Source organism: Engystomops pustulosus, chromosome 6, assembly GCF_040894005.1.
Source record: "Engystomops pustulosus chromosome 6, aEngPut4.maternal, whole genome shotgun sequence".
NCBI lineage: Eukaryota > Metazoa > Chordata > Amphibia > Anura > Leptodactylidae > Engystomops > Engystomops pustulosus.
Window position 1 is genome coordinate 183,798,878 of NC_092416.1, and position 20,636 is coordinate 183,819,513.

The window sequence follows — 20,636 nt, forward strand, 5'->3', positions numbered from 1 at the left end:
TTGTAAAGTAAGCAGATAGAATTATCTTTATTGTATTAACATCAGTAGGGGATTGAGAGGTGACTATTTTCTTTCGTGAGAAAACCCCTTTAATGAATGTGTCGCACCCAGCATTATACACAGGCAGAGCACTTTTAGTGAAGTTTGCGTGTTTCTATGTAAATGTGCCCCAAAAAGTTCACAGCAAATCTGGATTTGGACCAAGAAATAGGCCAATTTCTTGTTCTTCCTTTGTTTTTTGACTTGGTAAAATGATGTGACCAGTGGCTTTAACAGTTACCACTTTGCCTTTACCACTGTGTAAGGCCTTCTGATGCTCCACAAGCCTCATTTTCCGAGCAAAACATCTCCCACAATCCGGACAAGAAAATGGCTTCTCCCCTGTGTGAGTTCTTCGGTGTATAACAAGATTTTCACTGGCTGTAAAACATTTCCCACACTCTGAACATGAAAACGGTTTCTCCCCAGTGTGACTTCTTTGATGTCTTACTAGATTTTCATGAAATGTAAAACACCTCCCACATTCTGAACATGAAAATGGCTTCTCTCCTGTGTGAATTCGTCGATGATTGTGAAGACTTTTTGTTTGAGTGAAACATTTCCCACACTCTGAACATGGATACGGAGCTTCCCCTGTGTGACTTCTTTGATGTCTTACAAGGTCCGATTTTTGGTTAAAACATTTCCCACATTCTCGGCATGAAAATGGCTTCACCCCTGTGTGAGTTCTTTGATGTCTAAGAAGATTTCTATTGGCTGTAAAACATTTCCCGCATTCTGGGCATGCAAATAGTTTCTGCCCTGTGTGACTTTGCTCATACATTAGAAGATCGGCTCTAACACTATAATGTTTCCCACTTTCTAAACATGAGTTGATGGAAACCGTCCCTGATGATTCGGTAGAAAGGAACCATCTAATAGGATAAGATGACAGATCTTGTGTGTAAAGGTCTGAAGTTACATCTGGGATATTGTCATGATCTTCAGATGTATCTGGTGTGAGATGGCCATCACCTGCTGTAACATGTGATGGTATCAGATGTTTATCTGTGCTCCTGGTATCATCTGCAAGGAATAAAACAATAAAATAAATTTAAATCAGCAACAGTCCAAGGTGCACACACAGTCTTAAATTCACAAAATATGTCTCTCCTGCGACTTACGATTCCTCAATTATATACATGAAAGCAGTATCTCATTCCCACAATTAGGATTAAGGACGAGACATTAGGTTACTCAGCCACACATTCACGCCACGTCGAAATCCACAACACTGAGTGTGTCACTGGGGAGCCGGTCCTCCGGAAACAAAGTCAATTCGACTATCGCTCCTCATTGCCCCGAGAAGAAAAAGGGGAACAGACGCTAGTGCAGCACCTAAGTAGTTGACGGTAGAATATATCTTAGTTATATCACAGTAAAATGTATTTTAAAAAAGCCTTAAACAATGTTGTTAAAACAATCCTCCTCTAACAAGTGTCCAAATAGTGCGGCACGAGACTCCAGCCCAACTCGAGTTTCGCCAATCAGAAAGGCTTCATCAGGGACATGGAGGCTTCCTGATCCTATCCCACCTTTTGTAGTTTTAACTCTTTAAATTTTTAAAATGTTCACAATCTAAACAGGAGAAAGCTGTTTAGTAGTAATAAAATTCATTAAAAAAAACTCAATACATTTACCGTAATTGTTATGTATTGAGTTTTAGTGCAGTTAGGTTTAAAGGTATACTAAGGAATTGTATTAATTTTATTACTACTAAATTCACTTTCTTCCCTGTTCAGATTGTGACTGTTTTGCAAATTAGAGAGTTTAAATTGGGGGCGTGGCCTGGCTATGGAGAAGAGAGGACCTATCTGTTCTAAGCTCTGCTCTGTCCTTGCACCAATCTACCGGACCAACACTCACCAGCATCTACTAAGGCATCCGTGGGGGTGAGGATAAAGAAAACGGTGTCTGAGGTCCCAGCAGATACCCCGACGGTTGCTCCGGCGCCTAGGATCCAGCGGTTTTTCCCCTCTTTAGATCAGGAGACATGAGACCCTTTTCTAGTGGACACCAAGAGACCACTGTCCCTAGATGCCCTGTATTAGGAGCCACAGGCCTCTGTCTCAGTGCTTGCCAGCACCTGTCATAGCTGTATGGGCAACTCTTTAATGGCACATGCTCACTATGAAGGCCTGTCCGTCCCACCAGAGGCCTTTCGTTTTTCTGGATCGAGCTACCAGTTATAATTCTCCTGAAAGGCACATACTACAAGTAGACAAACATCACTCTCAAAATATGCTTTGGCCTTACTGCGAGCCAAGGTTTAAGAATGTTAGCCATGAGAATACTCCAGCTACTCCTTCTCTGCAGCTTCAATACTTGCCAGATTTGATAGACGATGCAGAGAACAGGGGGAGGAGAAAAAACACTCGGGTTTGGGGGACTCCATGAGTCTGTTCAGCCTAACCGACTGGACACCAGGTTTAATCAAGTGTTCAACTATGTCCAGGGGTTGGTCAGACTTGTCTTTGGAACTAGATCGTGCCCACAGGTCCCTAGGCCCCACATCACTTAAGTTAGGCCGTAATTATTCTGTACACCTAGGACTTCCACCTCCAAATCTGGCGGGCTGGAACGTGTCATCTTGTGTGATACCCTGGAGAAGTTTCGCCTGGCATAAGAGCATCGAATCTACCGCCTGTAGAGATCACTGACTGAGTGACCATCCAACTCCCGCCGGATATGCAGGGGTAACAACTGCCTCATGCTCAAAAGGGCCCCTGTAGCCATAACAGAACCAGAAGACACGAGAGGCCGGAAGCCGCTCCTCCAGACGCAGATCCGCAGCTCTAAGAGGATAATAATTTCTTCTACTTTTGGCAATGGTATATTGAATCGTCCCTTACAAAGGACTCATTGCTTAGTCCCCTTACTAAGTGTTGTTATGCGTGGCCCTAAGCTGCTTTGCATTAATCAAACAATCTACTTAAAGACGCCGTCTGTATGGCTGACATACACCAATGGATTGTTGGATGGATTGCCAGGTGACACATGACCCAGCTGCCAATTCTGAGGTCTTTGAACAATATTATCAGGAGCTGTATAATATGAATGGTTAGTTCTCTGATATGGCCCCACACCCGATACAGAGTGGAGGCTCATCATACTGCACTCCCTCCCTAACAGAAACAGACAGCATGGCTTTAGATGCCGTACTGACATTCTTCCCTCCAGGAAATGACAGATATTGGTTACTTTACTGGGAGATAGCTAGTGACATCAGGTCAGGTCAGACAGTTGGTAATACATCATTGCCATAATGGGACTCCACCGATGACGTGATCTCATAATGGCTTGAATAACATCAATTGGCCTCTTTTTGAAGAAAGATCCAGGTGCCGAAAAATTTGTCTCCTCCCCCACAGAGATTGAAAGCCTCAGAGTTTGAAGGCCTGTTTAGACATGCATCCCCACCAGCACATGCTCTCTCCCAACTGTACAGCATTATGCTAGAAGGATCATCCCCAGGTAGACTAGGGATTGTAGAAGCGTGGAAGACTGAATTGTTGACTGGCATTACAATGACAAATGGGAGAAGTCCTTCCTTTCTCCCACAAGATGGCCTTGCCTTGCAGCGCCCAAGAAAAAAAAAAAAATGTTGTCCTGGTGGTAGATGTGTCCCCTCATACTCAATATACCTGGAAGTCCCTAAGACTTGCTGGAGGTGCGCTGCGGAGGTGGGCTGGACTCTTCACATATGGTGGAGATGCTCTGTACTTCAATTATTCTGGGCCATGGTATTTCACACTTACAGAACAGTAACTGGTAAGGCTGTCCAGGCTTCACCCCAACTGGCATTACTCTCTGTCCTGCTGGGCACCATCTCCTCAGTCGTGAAGGATCTTCCTCGGCATTTCCTAGCGGCTGCACAAACCGTTAAACATAGTCATTGGAAGAGCCCTGTCCCCTACACTGGTTGAATGGCTACAAGAATCTGCTTTAAACAACCGATCGAGGAACCGGCGCACTTCTTTCCCTTACACTCCTTTTCTTCTTAGTTTATGGCTGCGATGTTCACCCCAAGCCAGTTAATTTTTTTTTTTTTTGGGAGGGGGAGCTTTTACGATACTGTTGCCTGTAGTGATATGTAGGTTATACATGTCTATTTAGACATCTTTTGTTCTCCCGGTGGGCCATCAATGTTTCATGTGCAGTTTATAACATTCAATTTAGTCCTTCGTGTCCTGTTCTTTGTTTATGTGTCAATAAATGTTGATTATTCATAAAGAGTTAAAACTATAAAGGGTGGGATAGGATCAAAAAGCTGTTTGACTTGGGCTGGAATCTCATGCCGCTCTCCCTCGATACATGAGAATTGTCAACTACTAAGGCACTAGTGTCTATTAACTTTTCTCTTCCCCAGACAGAAGGCAGGTCTGAGCGGGCTGCCGAACAATGAGGAACGATGGTCAAATAGACTTTGTTTCTATCCGTGAGTACAACTCAGAGTGTCATGTGAAGGCAGCTCACACTGCTTCCTGTCATGCGACTGCAGCTCACACTGCTTCCTGTCATGCGACTGCAGCTCACACTGCTTCCTGTCATGCGACTGCAGCTCACACTGCTTCCTGTCATGTGACTGCAGCTCACACTGCTTCCTGTCATGTGACTGCAGCTCACACTGCTTCCTGTCATGTGACTGCAGCTCACACTGCTTCCTGTCATGCGACTGCAGCTCACACTGCTTCCTGTCATGCGACTGCAGCTCACACTGCTTCCTGTCATGTGACTGCAGCTCACACTGCTTCCTGTCATGCGACTGCAGCTCACACTGCTTCTTGTCATGTGACTGTACCACTTCATAATCTGCTAGCATGTAGCACAGAGCGGGAACTGTAGACACACAGCCGGCATTGTAAGCCTCTACCTGTCTCCTCATGTGCCTGCACACTCATCTGGTGTGAACCTCTCTCTGATTAAGTGCTGCCTATGAGCTTGTCACCATTTATAGTCTGGCTGTATCCCTCTCCTTAGTCCAATTTAGATACTTGCTGGTAAAATGAAAGCTGAGCTATAATTGGTTGCTGTGGGCAACTAAGCACATTCTTACTTGATAAATCTGCGCCTATGTCTCCATGTTCTGTATTGTGTTATCACTCGTCTCTGCTTTATCTAGTGGTTACTACTCACCTGGGCAGTTACCTGTAGGAATCTCCTCCTTACATCGCTCATCGCCGCTCACATATGTCTCTGGAACAGGAATATTCTTCACATCTTCTCCCTGATACACAAACTGAGAAACAAATATTGTAAGAAGTCACCAGATCAATAGAGATGACATTAAAGGGGTGTCCAAAAATTCCCCTTGAACTTAAATTGCCCAATACTAAATAGATACCTGATGATTCTGTGGGACATATTTCTCCTCTGAACAATCCTGTGGTAGAAGAAGAGGACTGGGACATCTCTCCGGTGATGTTCTCTTACTGGATCTACCTGTAGGAAACATCCAGAGACTGAATTCCTTCTTTCCATACAGATAATGAAAGGACGTGTGGATTTAGTCCTGTCTATTACCTGCTGATGTGAGGGGCTGGTGGTCCTCCATCATGACGTCCTTGTACACATCTTTGTGTCCTTCTAAATACTCCCACTCCTCCATGGAGAAATAGACAGCCACATCCTGACACCTTATAGGAACCTGACACACACAATGATCCCGTCATCACCCAGATCCCTTCATAGCGTTACTGTTTAATGTCCCAGCATTCCCAGCAGTGTCACCTCTCCAGTCAGCAGCTCCATCATCTTGTGGGTGACTTCTAGGATCTTCTGCTCATTGATGTCATCATGTATCAGGGGGTGAGGTGGAGGAGCCGGGATTGGGCTCAGGGTTCTCCCCCGTCCTTCATACACAGGGGCCTGACAGCGCCCACTAGAGGTCTTCTTCACTACTGTGTAATCCTGGTTATGGAGAGACACATTGATAAATCTCCCTCCATACATTTCCAGAATCTCTCACCTCTCCAGTCCTATCATCTGTTATTCCCATAGATAATGATGTCATGTGACCTCATCACAATCTCTCACCTCTCCAGTAATATAGAAGAGAATCTCTAGGGTGAGCTGGAACATTCTCTCCACCCTCGTGTCTCTGTCCATTGTCCGATCCTGAAAGGAAATGAAATTGGTGTAAAATCCTGACGTCTAGAAGAGAACTTGAAATTTAGAACTTGAAATTTAGTGCTAGAGGCCAATTCAGACAGACATATTCAGGATGGAAACTATGACCCATATGTGACATTTCCTGGCACTACAGCGGCTCCTCTGAGATGAACTTACAGTATGATACCCTGTTTCCCTGAAAATAAGACAGTGTCTTACATTAATTTTGGCTCCCAAAGAGGCACTAGGTCTTATTTTTCCATGAACAAGAATTTACATTTATCGTTGAACAAAAAATCAACTTCTCCAAACTCTGAATTTCCTGCTGTATTTCTTGTGACTCCATTGCTATTAGAATCATTGGCCCCAGTCTCTCATGTTTAGTAAAAGCACTTTCCATAAATGACCCTTCTTATCTTGGTAGCTGCTGGGATCACATTTGCAGCACAACAGCCGGTGACTTCCCCATGTCACAACCTTCTGCAGCATCTAACACATCTACTAATGTACGGCATGATAAATAGTCATGTGATTTTTTAATAAACAAAATAAACAGCCCCCCCCCTGCCACATTGCTAATTAACAACCCCTTTAATTTGAGCATATGTCCTATCACTTGGTAGCCAGAGAGATGGAAGTGAGGGGTCACTGACAAAGTCTCCCGGTGACTACACACCTACCTCCACCTGCAGAGCTCCAGATATATGTGACAGGACCTGTGATGATGTCATAGTCATGTGACCAGCCCCATGTGTGGGAGGAGTCCGGCTTCGAGGGTGGAGAAGCTATAGGACCTGTGATGATGTCATAGTCATGTGATTAGTCATATGTGTGGGAGGAGTCAGGCTCCAGGAAGTGTTCCTAGGGGCGGGGCCATGTGAGGATCAACGCTGAGACGTGTGTTATCTGCATACATGCTTTTTAGGATTTTTTTTTTTACGTTTGACATGTCCTCATTGCATATTTTTTTTAGTTCCTGTTTATTCGCGATGGATCGTCCCACGTGAGACTTTCCCTATTCCTGGACATTTACTCATCGGGTCCAGTCCTATTGGAAAAAATGGAAATCTATAGGAGACAGACTACTCTCAGTTGTGAAGTGCGTGTAATCCGTGTACAGTCCGTTTTTGCATCTATTTCTAGGAAACATCATGTGACCTGAGGCTTATATTTTAGCCAATTACATCATTGACCAGCCTGCTTTGAATTTTGCAGATCTGCAGAAGCAGATGACACACGGACTGTGTTTTTGACCCTACAGATAAGTTACTGATTGCATACTCAACGCAAATACTGACACTTTATGTCCTGTATCAAAGCATGCTGTCCCACATTTATAAAGTGTCTGCGCCAGTTTTCTGTCTGACATTGTGCTGAAAAGAACATGGAAACTGATGCACGTGTATCTATGAAGTGCCAGTTTTGTGTCGCGGCTGCTATGTCTCCAACAAGACAGATAAAATGTGCACCAAAAGGGGCTCTTCCTGCTTAATCGGACCGTGCGCCAATTTTATTACTGATCTGTGCCACAATTCTGCAGTATTGACAAGGTGCACCAAAAATATCAGTGCCCTCTTCCGGAGCAGCGCAGGGGTTGCCAAATTCATGTAGACCTGTGCCGGTTTTGATGAATCTGCCTCAGTCGGCACACTCCACAGACAGGCTGCACTTGTTTTGATAAATATGGGCCGCTTTGTGCAGGTAGCCTTAGACCTCCAACAATTTGGGTTCCACAATTCAGGATAAACAGTGCGTAATCAGGTTGGCACATGGTATCAGCCAGATAGTAATTTGTATTTGCCCTCTTGGAAGTGAGAACTTAGGTGGTCATGGGAGCAAGGGTTAAAATTTCTTCTATTTGGAAGAGAAGGTTATGTTTAGATCATATTCCCAACGAGACAGGACAGGAGGTTGGCCATGGGGTATGAGTAGGATACTATAGAAAAGGGATAGAGTGTGGTGCAGGGGTCCTTTGCACAAATGCAGTAGATACAGTCTAAAAGTTGCTGGAGGGTCTAAAAGTGTGGAGGAAGGTTTATGGGGTAAGGCCTGTTGCTCACGAGCAAGTTTGATCCAATTCGCATCAAACTTGCATTGTGTGCTAACCAGAACGTCCAGCCCAAACATTCAGGAACTGGATTGACATTCTGAGTTCAATTCCGGTTGCTGAGAGTTTGGGCCGGACATTCCAGAAAGAACATGATGAGAGTTTGATGCGAGTTGGACGCATAGTTTTTACAATTTCCAGCTGCCCTTCACTGTCCTTCTAGCATCCTCCTCCACGAAGAATGCGGATCCACTCATGACTATCTGTACCATCTTCAAGTGCATTGCTATTTATAGCAATGTATTTTTTTATTTCTTGGTAAATTTTATTTTTCTCTCCAATTTTTGGTAAGGCAACTTGCCCTATTATTACCCCCACTTTGTAGCCCTCGACCCTTTCCGACCCTCATTTTACAGCCATTTTTTGTATGTTAAATAAATTTGGGTCCCCATTAATTCAACTTTTGCGTTTGGTTACAGGTTCGCAATCAAGTCCAGGTCCCGAAAAAAGTTTTTTCCCATTGTTCAGCCAAACCTGTCCAACTTGAATTTCAACAATAATATAAGAATATTTATTTATATAGCGTCATCATATTCCTTGGCACTTTGCAGATTGTGGGAGACTTTACAAATAAAAACATAGTCATATAAAACAATAGGAGTGAGGACCCTGGTTACAGTCTATGAGGGTGAGGGGGTGACACAAAAGGTATAAGAGCTTCTATAATGGTCCAGCCATTCTTTATAAAGGAAGAGCATAAAAATAATTTATTAAATAAAAATGCTGCTGCTTGAACCAGCCATCAGCCGCCATGTTCAATTGGTCTTTAAAGAAGCCTGGAGCTTGGTTCCTGGTGTTTGCTGGATAACAGATGGAGGACACAGGATGGGTTAGTAAAGAGAGTTGAAGTTTCATGCAGTTAGGAAGTGCGATAGGCCTGTCTAAAGAGATGGGTTTAGTATAAAGAGATGAGATTTAAGTCGGTTGGGAGGTTCAAATTAAAAAAGAAAATAACCTAAGATCACTGGCCGATCAATGAGTATGGGCTGGGCGATAGCCTGAAATGAGAGGAGAGGTAAGGAGGAGCAGCACTCTGCAGAGCTTTGTGGATGAGGGGGGATTAGTTTAAAGGGAACCTGTCACCGCCGATCAGCTATACAAACCCTGGACAGTACCTTAGAGAATGCTATTGAGTCATCTTAATGCTTCTAATCCTGTTACTCTGCGTTGCTGTTGTGTGATCAAAACAACTTTTGTTCTTCTTGTCGTTGTTCATTTATCCAGTCAATGAGGCGGGAGAGGTTTCCGATCCAGTCAAGCTCTGCCCGCCTCATCACGGATGCTCTGCCTCGGACCCAAGCCCCAAAACACTGTCCCCAGCCCTACCTCACTACTTCCGCAGTGCACGGCCGGCTAGCTCTCAAACATAACAGCGCCATGCACATTACTGATGCATGTACCATGCACCTGTAGGGCCAATCATACACGCCAATGCCAAACTAACAGGCGGACTGCGCATGAGGGGAACTTTGAAATTGGAGTGTAATGACGTAGAGATGGGGGCCAATGCAGTTACTGGCACAGACTGGAAGCATTTATGTAATGTTTGGACTGAAAGACCAGTCTGGCTGCTGCATTAAGAATAGATTGTAGTGGAGACAGTTTAGAGTAAGAATGATTAGTTGGTAGGTACACTGGTCTAGATGAGAGTGAATCAAAGCGAAAATTTGATTTTAGAGGTTTCAATTTTAAGAAATGGGCGCATTCTAGAAATGTTTTTGAGATGCATATAGCAAGAGTGTGCAAGTGATTGTCATCAGTATAAAGAGGATACTGAAAACCAAATGTGCTGATGCTTTATCATATGGGGGCATGGAGACAGAATAGGGCCTGGGATTAGGCTCTGAGGAACCTCAACAGTGAGAGAAAGAGTAAAACCAGTAAGTAAGTGTGCAGTCAGAGAGAGAGAAGAAAACCAAGAGCACAAAGAGTCCTTTAGGCCGAAGGTCCACAGTATCAAATGCTGCCAAAAGATCCAGAACAATGAGTGAAAACAAGGTAGTAGCTGCACTTGAGAACTCATTGGGGCTCATTTACAAAGGGTCGCTGCTCTTTTTCATCGGACTATACACCTTCTTGAACAGGTATTTAAGAAGCGTCTTCGCTGGGATTTTGGTGCACGTGATCCCTTTGTGGCGCACCTGCGCTGGCTTCCATGCAAAACAAATTAGGGGGGGCGCGCTGTCGGACTGTCCAACTGATTCGGATTGAGTGCGGGATTTAACTTTCAAATTGTGTCGCAAGCCCTAGCACTTAGATGCACCACTAAAAAGAGGGTGAACTCTGTTGGACCTGAGTGGGGAAGCGACACATGCAGGATATGGGGCGCACGATCTTAGTGAATCGCGCATGGTGCATTTTCATCGGACAATGCACTTTCGGTGCACTGTAAGTAAGTGTGCTCCATTGTGAAAAGTTGTTGTTACGCCATTAGGCGAATAATGAAACACTATTTTCTTCAAGATTTGGAGTGCTGCAGATTCCTTGTTTTTATGTTTTTTTTTTTGGGGGGGGGGGGATCTCTGTACTTGGATCATCAGTAGCGTGCACCCACCACAACCAGCTAGTCTCTGTGACTTGAGACCTGGAATTGTTGTCCTTCTCCTATTTTTATATCCTGAAGAATGAGAAGAGAATAGTCCCTTTTGGATTTAGCAGTGAGACTTTAGAAAGCGCAGTTTCAGTGAAATGCGTAGTCCGAATACCAGCCACATGTGTCAAAAGGTTTTGCCTCCTCATCCAGGGCACTTTTGAGAGCATGGTTATAATGACAAACCCATTCATTGTTACCCAGGACCTAATGGCACTCAGGGTACTTCTTGCTAGCATATGCAGGACTCTGCGGCCCTCCAAAGAAATGCCTACTCACACCACTGCTGACCCAATGCCAAACTGGTAATGTCAGAGGATCTTGCAGGAAGCAGAACATTCTCCACAGCGTCTGAAAACTGTCATAGCTGTCACATTCGTGATGAGCATGGGGTGCTAAGGTCACATATGCCAATCTTGATGTCCTCTGGCAAATTCCAATCTCCCTGCACGGTGTTGAGGTGTATTTTACGGGGCTTCGCTACTGCTTCTCTCTGTTCCTTCTTGCACAAAGGAAAAGGTAGCTGTCCTGCTGCAGGAATGCAGCCCAACTACGGCCCCTTCAATGTCTCCTAGGGTACTACCCTATCTCCTAGCATCTGCACAATACTTTGGACTGGAGGACTGAGCTAACCTTCTTGGCACGGCTAATATTTATGTGCCATCCTGCATGAGCTGCACTAGATGAACAACTTCTGTGGGTTGTAGACACTGCCTCATTATTCCTCCAAGTACGAGAGCAATGACAACATGACAGAAACAACAGGCAAAAAGGGTGAGAAATGGTCTGTGGTCACCAACTACAGAACCATTTCTTTATAGGAGTTGTTTTGCGAATTATCATTTCTACCTATTGTCTTCTCCATTTGCATAACAGCAGGAGAAATGTATTCCCGGCGCCGATTCATAACATGTTCTCAGATCTCACAATCATTAAAAACGTACGACTTAGTACTATAAATATCTGTCCACTTTTCTTGTATGGCATCATACTTGTCCTTGGTTTTTTTCATGATTTAGAAAAACTATGTTATCTGTAACTTCAACATTTCACATATTAGTAACATTGTTCGTCTTTTCCACCGTGTGAGGACTTGTAATGTTGAACAAGATTTGATTTCCGAGCGAAATATTTCCCGCAGTCTGAACATGAATATGGCTTCTCCCCCGTGTGACTTATTAGATGTCGATTAAGATGTGGTTTCTGGAAAAAACATTTCCCGCATTCGGAACATGAAAATGGCTTCTCTCCGGTGTGAGATCTTAGATGTCTAACAAGACTTGAGTGGGCTGTAAAACCTTTCCCGCATTCTGAACATGAAAATGGATTTCCACCTGGGTGACTTTTTTGATGTCTTACAAGATCTGATTTTTCGGTAAAACATTTCCCACAATCTGAACATAAAAACGGCTTCTCCCCTGTGTGAATTCTTTGATGTCTGACAAGGTTTGTATTGGCTATAAAACATTTTCCACATTCTGAACATACAAATGGCTTCTCCCCGGTGTGAATTTGTTGATGTTTAAGAAGATGATGTGTTTGAGTAAAACATTTTCCACATTCTGAACATGAAAACAAATTGTCCCCTGTGTGAATATTTTGATGTCTCACAAGAGCTTGTTTTCTGCTAAAAGATTTTCCACAATCTGAGCAGATGAATTGCTTCTTTTCCGTGTGATTTTTCTGATGATTGGCTTTAACAATATAATGGTTCCCACTTTTTAAACCTGACTTCATGTTCTTATCTGTTCCTAATGATTCAGTAGAAAGAACCCATGTAATAGGATAAGATGAAAGATCTTGTGTGTAAAGGTCTGAGGATACATCTGGGATATTGTCATGGTCTTCAGATGTATCTGGTGTGATACAACCATCACCTGCTGTAACATGTGATGATATCAGATGTTCCTCTGAGCTCCTGGTGTTGTCATCTGTGAAGGATAAAACAGATTATAAAATATGACCATATCATTGGTTGTGGTAAGAAAACTCTGAAGATGTATCACAGAACATTTGTGTGATATCAGCAATCCGGGTACATGCAGCATTTCTTGTCTGCCCATGGTGGCTATGACTTTCCTGCTTACCATAAGGTTCTGTATTATTACTGATGTAACATCTCAGCCTCTTCCTCCGAGGTCCTGGTGAGCAGTATTCCTGACCCTCATAGCTCCCACCTTCCAGCTTTTCTTAGTCTATGTCTCCATGTTCTGTATTGTGTTATCACTCGTCTCTGCTTTATCTAGTGGTTACTACTCACCTGGGCAGTTACCTGTAGGAATCTCCTCCTTACATCGCTCATCGCCCCTCACATATGTCTCTGGGGCAGGAATATTCTTCACATCTTCATCCTGATACACAAACTGAGGAACAAATATTGTAAGAAGTCACCAGAGGATGGAGAAGTCACAGAGGAGGATTTAGATGATAACTAAGACGTAATTCTTATGGTGACCTCAAATATGACCTGACAGGACGCGTTATCTGTGAGAAACATGCAGTTCTCCAAAGAACAATCTGCAGGTTTCTCATTTACAATTAAATACATTTTATACCGAAAGGCTCATAGAGACTATATGGACATGGGATTTTTGAAAATTACTAATTTTGAGATTAATAATACTAATTATAATAATTTATTTTGATTGTAATAAACCTCCACAGATTAGAGAAGATGTCATGAAGTCTTATCTCCATCTACCTGATGATCCTGTGGGACATATTTCTCCTCTGAACAATCCTGTGGTAGAAGAAGAGGACTGGGACATCTCTCCGGTGATGTTCTCTTACTGGATCTACCTGTAGGAAACACATCCAGAGACTGAATTCCTTCTTTCCATACAGATAATGAAAGGACGTGTGGATTTAGTCCTGTCTATTACCTGCTGCTGTGAGGGGCTGGTGGTCCTCCATCATGACGTCCTTGTACACATCTTTGTGTCCTTCTAAATACTCCCACTCCTCCATGGAGAAATAGACAGCCACATCCTGACACCTTATAGGAACCTGACACACACAATGATCCCGTCATCACCCAGATCCCTTCATAGCGTTACTGTATAATGTCCCAGCATTCCCGGCAGTGTCACCTCTCCAGTCAGCAGCTCCATCATCTTGTGGGTGACTTCTAGGATCTTCTGCTCATTGATGTCATCATGTATCAGGGGGTGAGGTGGAGGAGCCGGGATTGGGCTCAGGGTTCTCCCCCGTCCTTCATACACAGGGGCCTGACAGCGCCCACTAGAGGTCTTCTTCACTACTGTGTAATCCTGGTTATGGAGAGACACATTGATAAATCTCCCTCCATACATTTCCAGAATCTCTCACCTCTCCAGTCCTATCATCTGTTATTCCCATAGATAATGATGTCATGTGACCTCATCACAATCTCTCACCTCTCCAGTAATATAGAAGAGAATCTCTAGGGTGAGCTGGAAGATTCTCTCCACCCTCGTCTCTCTCTCCATCGTCTAAACCTGAAAGGAAAGTAAATAAGCCAAATTAGCCAAAATAAGCCAAATGTGGAGGTTTCGCCTCCACAGCCCTGTTATTCTTATATCTCTAGTAGTTCTGAGACCTGTGCAGGTATTGCTTCCAGGTGCCTTATTCCTCTCATTTGCAGTGGATGAGCATCACTGTTGAGCATGTACATATAGTGCAGCCACATTCCTCTCATTTCAAAGCTTGCATTTTGTGGGGAAGCAGGGATTGCTTGCATCATACAACACTATGATGCTCGGAGTTACATCCCTGCCTTAGGTTTCATGCAGAAAGCTGTATTTTTGGAGGTGCATGACCCAGAACATCAGGAGTAACTCCTGGCCGAACAAATATTAATTTACACCAAAACAATCCAGAACGAGCACCACAGGCTTTGCATCTACTGGTACAAGTTATGCATGTTCCCTATGACAAGCGTCTCAGTGTAAATGAAAATGCTGCCTTTGAAACGCATTGTAAAATGTAATTCAAACATATCATGTGAACGCGGCCCAAATGTCTTACACAGCCCAGGGGCTATGGTGCCCTTAATCCTGCATGTGCCAATACATTAAATATGGAGAGTTGAGAAGAAGCGTGAGATGTAAAACATTGTATGAAACACAACGGCCACAATGGTGGTTACACGTCCCACCGAGATCTATACAGAGAAATATCTGCAACAATTTAACAGTATGTGGCCCATCACCTGCAGCACATAGGAGTGACACACAGCCCGACCAATGAGCGAGGAGGAAACCAGGAACCACCAACCTCCTTATGTGACACCAAGCCAGAGAGATGGGAGTGATGGGTCACTGATAAATGTCCCCGGTGACTACACACCTACCTCCACCTGCAGAGCTCCAGATATATGTGACAGGACCTGTGATGATGTCATAGTCATGTGATCAGCCCCATGTGTGGGAGGAGTCAGGCTCTGGGCTGCTGGAGAAGCTATAGGACCTGTGATGATGTCATGACCATGTGATTAGTCACATGTGTGGGAGGAGTCAGGCTCCAGGAAGTGTTGCTAGGGGCGGGGCCATGTGAGGAGAAGTTGTGACCAGCGCTGAGACTTGTGTTCGTCTCTTCCCCTCTAGTGATATAATGGACACCAACAGAACCCAGAAGACGCATTGTAATCTCTTATTACTCTGCTCGTTGTGTATTGTGATGATGATATTATGATATCATTATATATTTGCCTGATTTGATGATACAGCAGAGATGTGACACCCCCTGCAGGAAGGGTTTATGGTAACTATTGTTAGAGATTTTTTATCTAGGACTCAAAACAGTCCTTCATGTTGTAAAGGTGACTTTCAAATTAATTCTTTCATGGCTCCCGGTACCAGGAGGAGAGAACAAATCCAAGACGCAGGCATGGTCTTCAGCTGCACTTAAATCACACTGTTTATTTCCAAACCACAGTCGTATATATAAAAACAGAAAAAGCAGCATTGGGGGGCGTGAAAAAGGAGATGAGAATACTGTAATGCTATTGGCCATAATGAATTTACCAGCACATTCTCAGAAAAGGTTAATAAGCCTTGTACGCAGACATGTTTATACTAATTTCCCTGAGAAGAAGGACATGAGCTGGTGCTAGAGCAGAAATATATAACAAAGGATGAAGGACAGACTGGCTTCTCATTAAATGTCAAGGGAATTAGCTGGCAGGCGAGCAAACAGGTTACATAAAAATGAAGTTTGAATCATGACCTTAGCTGGACAGTGTTTAACCTCTGGCATGACCCCCGGCTAAAACTTAAAATGGCTTCTGTTTGGTTCTCTTGCTCCAAGATGGCCGCCGTAGAGGAATATATCATTAAAACTATAGATTCAGTATGACACAGAGACTTCAACTGAGGAAAATCCCTTCCGTCGAAGAGGAAACCACCAGGACAGAGTTACAGCCAAAGTGAGATGGTTGTCTCGTGAGAAAGGGTGAAACTCTGTTCCAGAGAGGTTACTTTTAGACCAGATTCCCGAATGAGACAGATAAGGAAGTGGAGATCGATTACAGATTTTAAGCAGAATATTGTACATCAGGTATAGAGAGTGGTGCAGGGGTTCTGAGCCCAAACATATTCCTTCAAATGAGGTGGAGACAGTTTCACAGGTGTGGAGGTAAGAGATCTCCATTGGCTCAACACTGCCACTTCTGAGGTTTTAGAAGTTAGTTAAAACAACGGCTGCCAGGAGAGGTGTTAAATATTATTTATCTACATACACTGTAGACACTGCTGACACAAAATCTATATTGATATAAAGGGATGTTACATCAAGCCTAAATATAAAGTACATACCATATATAGAGACACTAGCAGGGCAGGGGCAAGCACTGGGCATACCCGTGGAAGTGGCGGGGCCCAGAGCTGCTGGGGGGGGCCCCGTATACGGATGTACATACATAAGGATTCCATAGGGGGTGAGGGGGATTTATATATATAGTAACCATGAGGAGCTGTTTGGGATGATAAACTAGTTCATATTTTAGGGAACAGGAGATTGTATAAGTTTCAGAATTTTTAATGCCGCCAGGTGAGTTCACGGTAAAGGGGCCCACTGAGGCTCTGTCTCCCAGAGGCCTACTGAAACCTGGAGCCGATCCTGGACACTAGACATCCAACACTACAAGACACAACTTTAGTACTATATATGACTGGCAAATAGAGTCATGAAGGGCTCTCTCCCGTCTCAGGACAGCTCTCACCGCTCGGACTGTTCCGAGGGTTCTCGCATATGGAAGACGCACACATGACACGTGGATAATGACATATGAAGAGCTACTGGTGATGATGGAAACCTCCTGACCACATAATCTCAAGAAAAGACTTACTGCCATGGACACGTGACTGATAAACCATGCAAGTATTTTGTATCCTGTATTCTGCAACCTGGATGACGGCAAGAGAACAAACATTTTCAGAAGAATTACCCTCAGTCCTTCTGGTGTTGCCCGAGTGACGTATTTGAAAAGAATATTACAGGACACTGTAAAGAATTTTAATGTCCCTAAACTACATTTAAAGAGGACCTTCACCATCTTACACATGGAGATGAGCATTCAATAATGGCAGACACACAGATTCAAGGACACTCTGAATTTTCTTCCTGGATCCCCCAATTGCGGAGATATCAGTCCCAATATTCTCTCATACTGTCCAATCAGTGGCAGGCAATGTCAGAGAAGCTATTATGAATATTGAGCGGCGACTTTCTATGTTCATCTAGAGTACTGCTGCTCTAAGGCCCGTTCCACACTTGCAACGCATGCTGCCGGGATTGCACGGCCTGGACTCAACATGTCAGTTCACTCCCGGTGTGCAGCGTTCAGGCTACACGATCCCGGCAGCATGCAAGTGTGGAACGGGCCTAAGACTTTCCTTTGATGGCAATGCGACCTTACGCCTTTACGGGTTTTGGGGGGGGGGGGGGGGCAGCAGAGTGGGCTGGTAATGACCTATCCCATCGAATTTACATGTTATAGGCAAAATCTACGCCAGTCAGGACCTGGCCTGGCATTCATTTAGGGCACAATATCCGAATGTTATATATAAAACAGCAGAAGAGAGACAAGCAGAATAATATATTTTAGCACAAGACAAACTTATGGCAGGAAGTTTTTTTTGCAATCAAACATCTGCTGATGATTAGTTCATAGTTCATACGGTTGAAAAAAAAGACACTTCAAGTTCAAACGAGGAAGGGAAGGGATTTGATGAGGAAGGGATTTAGTAGAAACAATTCTATATAAAACAACCATCAATGTTATTTAGGTGTAAAACGGCATCTAGACCCTTCTTGAAGCTCTCCGCTGTCCCTGCTGTGACCAGCGCCTGAGGCAGGCTATTCCACGGATTGACAGTTCTCATAGTAAAAAAAAACCCTGTCGCCTCCGGTGATTAAACCTTGATTTCTCCAGACAGAGACAGTGATGGAGGCTTCACATTTATTAAAGATCTAAGTACTATAAATTATTGTCTACTTTCCTTTTATTACATCATACTTGCACAGTATTGGAGGAGTTTTTTTTTTGATTACGTAAAATGATGTGATCTGTAGCTTCAACATTTCCCAGATTCAAAATGTGAATTCGGCTTTAACATTGTTTGAGGACTTCTGATGGTCAATAAGATCCAATTTCTGAGCAAAATATTTCAAATAATCTGAAGATGAAAATGGCTTCTCCCCCGTGTGAATTCTCTGATGTATAACAAGATGGGATTTCCGAGAAAAACATTTCCCACAATCTGAACAAGGAAATGGCTTCTCCCCTGTGTGACTTCTCTGATGTCGTTGAAGATGTGATTTCTGGCTGAAACATTTCCCACATTCTGAACATATATATGGAATTTCCTTTGTGTGGCTTCTTTGATGTCTTACAAGATCTGATTTTAAGCTAAAGCGGTTCTCACTTTCTGAACAAGAAGATGGCTTTTCCTTTGTGTGAGTTCTTTGATGTCTTACAAGATTCTCATTGGAGGTAAAACATCTCTCACAATCTGAACACGAATATGGCTTCTCCCCTGTGTGAATTCGTTGATGTTTAACAAGATGGCATTTTTGAGTAAAACATTTCCCACATTCTGTGCATGAAAATGGCTTCTCCCCTGTGTGAGATCTTTGATGTCTAACAAGTTCTGAGTTTTGGTTAAAACATTTCCCACATTCTAGGCATGAAAACATCCCCCCTGTGTGACTTCTCTGGTGTATAACAAGAGCAGGTTTCCTATTAAAACATTTCCCACATTTTGAACATGAAAACGGCTTCTCCCCTGTGTGAATTCTCTGGTGTATTACATAAACAGTTTTCCTGTTGAAACATTTCCCACATTCTAAACAGCAAAATTGCTTCTTTTCCTTGTGACTTTGCTGAAGATCTGCTATAACATTACATTGTTTCCCACGTTCTAAACAGTAGTTGATGTTAAGAGTTGTGGATGATTCAGTAGAAAGGACCCATCTAATAGGAGCAGATGACGGATCTTGTGTGTGAAGGTCTGAGGATACATCTGGGATATTGTCATGATCTTCAGATGTATCTGGTGCGATACAACCATCACCTGCTGTAACATGTGATGATATCAGAGGTTCCTCTGAGCTCCTGGTGTTGTCATCTGTGAAGGATAAAACAGATTATAAAATATAACCTTATCATTGGTTGTGGTAAGAAAACTCTGAAGATGTATCACAGGACATTTGTGTGATATCAGCAATCCGGGTACATGCAGCATTTCTTGTCGGCCCATGGTGGCTATGACTTTCCTGCTTACCATAAGGTTCTGTATTATTACTGATGTAACATCTCAGTCTCCTCCTCCGAGGTCCTGGTGAGCAGTATTCCTGACCCTCATAGCTCCCACCTTCCAGCTTTTCTTAGTCTATGTCTCCATGTTCTGTATTGTGTTATCACTCGTCTCTGCTTTATCTAGTGGTTACTACTCACCTGGGCAGTTACCTGTAGGAATCTCCTCCTTACATCGCTCATCGCCCCTCACATATGTCTCTGGGGCAGGAATATTCTTCACATCTTCATCCTGGAAATGAAGAAATAAAAATTGTAGAGGTGACCAGACAATGGAGAAGCAACACCGAAGGTTTCAGCTGATGCTCATAAAGACATGGGATTTTAAAAATTTTTGGAAGATTTTATGACTATAATAAACTCCCACAAATCAGAGAATATATCATGAAGCCTTCTCTCCCTCTACCTGATGATCCTGTGGGACATATTTCTCCTCTGAACAATCCTGTGGTAGAAGAAGAGGACTGGGACATCTCTCCGGTGATGTTCTCTTACTGGATCTACCTGTAGGAAACATCCAGAGACTGAATTCCTTCTTTCCATACAGATAATGAAAGGACGTGTGGATTTAGTCCTGTCTATTACCTGCTGATGTGAGGGGCTGGTGGTCCTCCATCATGACGTCCTTGTACACATCTTTGTGTCCTTCTAAATACTCCCACTCCTCCATGGAGAAATAGACAGCCACATCCTGACACCTTATAGGAACCTGACACACACAATGATCCCGTCATCACCCAGATCCCTTCATAGCGTTACTGTATAATGTCCCAGCATTCCCAGCAGTGTCACCTCTCCAGTCAGCAGCTCCATCATCTTATGGGTGACTTCTAGGATCTTCTGCTCATTGATGTCATCATGTATCAGGGGGTGAGGTGGAGGAGCCGGGATTGGGCTCAGGGTTCTCCCCCGTCCTTCATACACAGGGGCCTGACAGCGCCCACTAGAGGTCTTCCTCACTACTGTGTAATCCTGGTTATGGAGAGACACATTGA

General features: G+C 43.6%; 2 protein-coding genes across 2 annotated transcripts in view; both read right to left on the bottom strand.

Annotated features, from left to right (window-relative positions):
* On the bottom strand, nucleotides 1-11,859 carry LOC140066019 (uncharacterized). Its single transcript, XM_072113582.1, has 4 exons — nucleotides 11,775-11,859; nucleotides 5,384-5,481; nucleotides 5,176-5,278; nucleotides 1-1,065 (listed from the first exon to the last, which is right to left on the bottom strand). Exons 1-4 carry the CDS (start codon nucleotides 11,857-11,859, stop codon nucleotides 179-181), a joined length of 1,173 nt encoding a protein of 390 aa, XP_071969683.1. The 3' UTR covers nucleotides 1-178.
* LOC140066020 (uncharacterized) overlaps nucleotides 10,770-20,636 on the bottom strand; it is a 17,550-nt gene continuing 7,683 nt past the window's right edge. The window contains exons 3-5 of the mRNA XM_072113583.1: nucleotides 19,783-19,873; nucleotides 18,422-19,453; nucleotides 10,770-12,790 (exon numbers count right to left, since the gene is read on the bottom strand). Coding sequence (XP_071969684.1) covers nucleotides 11,904-12,790; nucleotides 18,422-19,453; nucleotides 19,783-19,873 — 2,010 coding nt within the window. The 3' untranslated portion in view covers nucleotides 10,770-11,903. The remainder of the gene's footprint in view (nucleotides 12,791-18,421; nucleotides 19,454-19,782; nucleotides 19,874-20,636) is intronic.